This window comes from Anopheles coustani, chromosome 2 (assembly GCF_943734705.1).
Source record: "Anopheles coustani chromosome 2, idAnoCousDA_361_x.2, whole genome shotgun sequence".
Classification (NCBI taxonomy): Eukaryota; Metazoa; Arthropoda; class Insecta; order Diptera; family Culicidae; genus Anopheles; species Anopheles coustani.
The window spans coordinates 7224996-7227422 of NC_071289.1; the positions used below are offsets into that span (position 1 = coordinate 7224996).

Below are 2427 nucleotides of genomic sequence, written 5' to 3' on the forward strand. Positions count from 1 at the left end.
GAGCGTTGTGTAGAGCGTCGTTTTTACTGCTGCTTTCTAATGACGTGATAGTGTTTAAACCTAGTAACCTATGCTTAGCTGCCCTCGGTACGGACGACCACGGCACACTCGGATCCGAGCGGAGGTTTGTTGCAGTAGGTGGAATACGGCGATACGGGTGGAAGAGTGTGTTACACGCATCTCACCACCACCAAAACCACGTCCACCACCACTTTCTCCAGCGAACTTCGAAACCATGACGGAGTAGGAGAAGAAAATCACGACAGGATGGCCACACTGCGCCGTACGCCACCCTGCTGGTGGATGTTGTCGATCGAGGACCACTTCTTCATACCATTCTTGAGCGCCTCGGCCGTCGCCTTGTCTTGCATGACGCGCGACATCGCTTCCAGCTTCTGGGCGCGCTCCTTCGAGAGCGGTTCGGTCGGGAAGGACAACTCGTTCGCTTCGGCAAGCGTACGCAGGTCGAAGTAGTACTTGGCGTACACCGACGACGGCACGTTGATGTTGAACTGCAGCAGCTCCAGGAACTGCCGCTCGAGCTCGTTCATGTCCTCGACGGTGATGTCCTTCAGGATCTGGCAGTAGTCGACGTTCCAGACTGCCTGATCGTCCCACACTTTGCTCGCGAGCAGGATCGCACCGAGCACTATCCGCTTCCAGTTGCACGACGCAATGTCCAGCTCGGCGTACGTCAGCAGCCGCTCGAGGTAGACGAGCGTGATGATGGCGCACTCGGCCGTCAGCTGCGCCGCATTGAACAGCGTCCGCACGAACTTGTAGATCTGCCGGTGCTCCGGATTGTGCCGGTCGTAGTCCTCCGGCACGGGGTCGCGCGTCAACGGGTGCAGCTTCTCGTCGAAGATGTCTATCCGCCGCTCGCTGGTACGGTTCTTGATGTGATAGTAGATCGCTAGCGATACACACTTAACCGTGTTCTTGAGGTTCGGCTGCGAAACGGTACTGTCGTCCAGGTAGATCGTCGAGCAGCTGCTACTCTTTTTCAGCACACCACCACTTCCACCGCCACCACCACCTCCGCCACCTCCGCCACCACCACCACCTCCACCACCGCCCGCGCCGGGCCCTTGGGGGGCGATCTGGTGCTGGGACTTTTTGCGCGTCATCCCATTCTCCAGGCTCTGCTTCGAGCGCTCCAGGAACATGGTGCCCGCGGACGGATCGACGGACGGATCGTGCTCCCCGTCGTCACCCTCACGCTCCGAAATGTGCTGCAGGTTATTTGTGGACAGCTCTCCCTCCGGCAGGTGCTCCTCGAACACCGGGGCCTCCTTCGCTTTCCGCGCCGGCGGTGGACTGGAGTACGAGCAGCAGGATGTTTTGTTTCCCATTTTGTGTGCTCTTTTTAATGAATCGAACTGCAAAAACGACGACGATCCTCTCTATTCTGGCTATTGGTAAAGAAGGAAACAATTATCCTTTTCTCCTTCAACCAGCATCCACCAGCGACTTTCCTTCGAGATCGATTCGAACTCTTTTTCCGCTCGCGAACAGATGGAGATTAATTGCCTAAAAGTGTTCCCTTTTCGAAAGGCGCCTTTTCTCCGCGACGTTCATAATGGTTCCCCGGTATGCTCCTTTAATGGCGCAATTTGCCTTATGGATCTGTTTCAATATGCAACCACATATAACTCCGCTCGGGCCGTTTTTTCGTGCTTTCCGAAGCCGGAATTCGCTATGGATGGATAAAAACGAACCGCTTCTAAATCGTGCGAGCGGGCCTTTTTCTTTCGGTTTTCAATAAAAATTTAACTGCAGCCCTCTTTAACCCAGTTTCCAGGTCGGTGGCGTTCTCGTTTCACAATTTCTTGTCGGCGAAACAGGGATAGAGAAAGAACGAGTTTGGTTTCCGATACGACGCTGATAAACGCTGGCGGTGAGAGCAGATGGGAAGTTGAAATTGCCAAGCGTCTCGGGTCGAGCTTTAAAGTTGATTTGACTAGCGTGTGTATGAAGGACGATCGAGAAGGTTTTTTTCTTAGATAGATCCTTTGCTTCCCCGCCGATGATTCGCGCCAGTATTCAGTTCACTTTAGAGGACTTTCCTTTGGCCACCCTTTATGCGCTCGCCTGAGGGGAAACTAGAATCCACCGTGCGAAAGATGTCTTTCAGATGTCTGTGAGTAGTTTCCCGTTCTTAAAGAAACAATTTCCCACTTTGCCCAGTCGCTGCCTCGTTTTCAATATGATTCTAAATTTTTATCACTTTCAATGTGCGGCTCCTCTTCTCGGGCTTAGTTGTAAGACTTCTTTGACGTTGTGTGTTTTGACTACAGTGTATTATTTTTTTCCGCTTTCGTGGTCTATCTGCAGCTCGTTCCTTCTTCTTAATCGTTAAAATTTGGCACTAGATCCTTGTATGGCCTGGAGATGATGGTGTGTTAGAGAGAGAATGGAAGTGTTCTG

At 52.7% G+C, this 2427-nt stretch overlaps 1 protein-coding gene across 1 annotated transcript; it reads right to left on the reverse strand.

Annotated features, from left to right (window-relative positions):
- Positions 1-224: 224 nt before the first annotated feature.
- On the reverse strand, positions 225-1937 carry LOC131263646 (cyclin-Y-like protein 1). The gene has a single exon (XM_058265878.1). The coding sequence runs from the start codon at positions 1350-1352 to the stop codon at positions 258-260; it is 1095 nt and encodes a 364-aa protein (XP_058121861.1). The 5' UTR covers positions 1353-1937; the 3' UTR covers positions 225-257.
- Between the last annotated feature and the right edge of the window lie 490 nt (positions 1938-2427).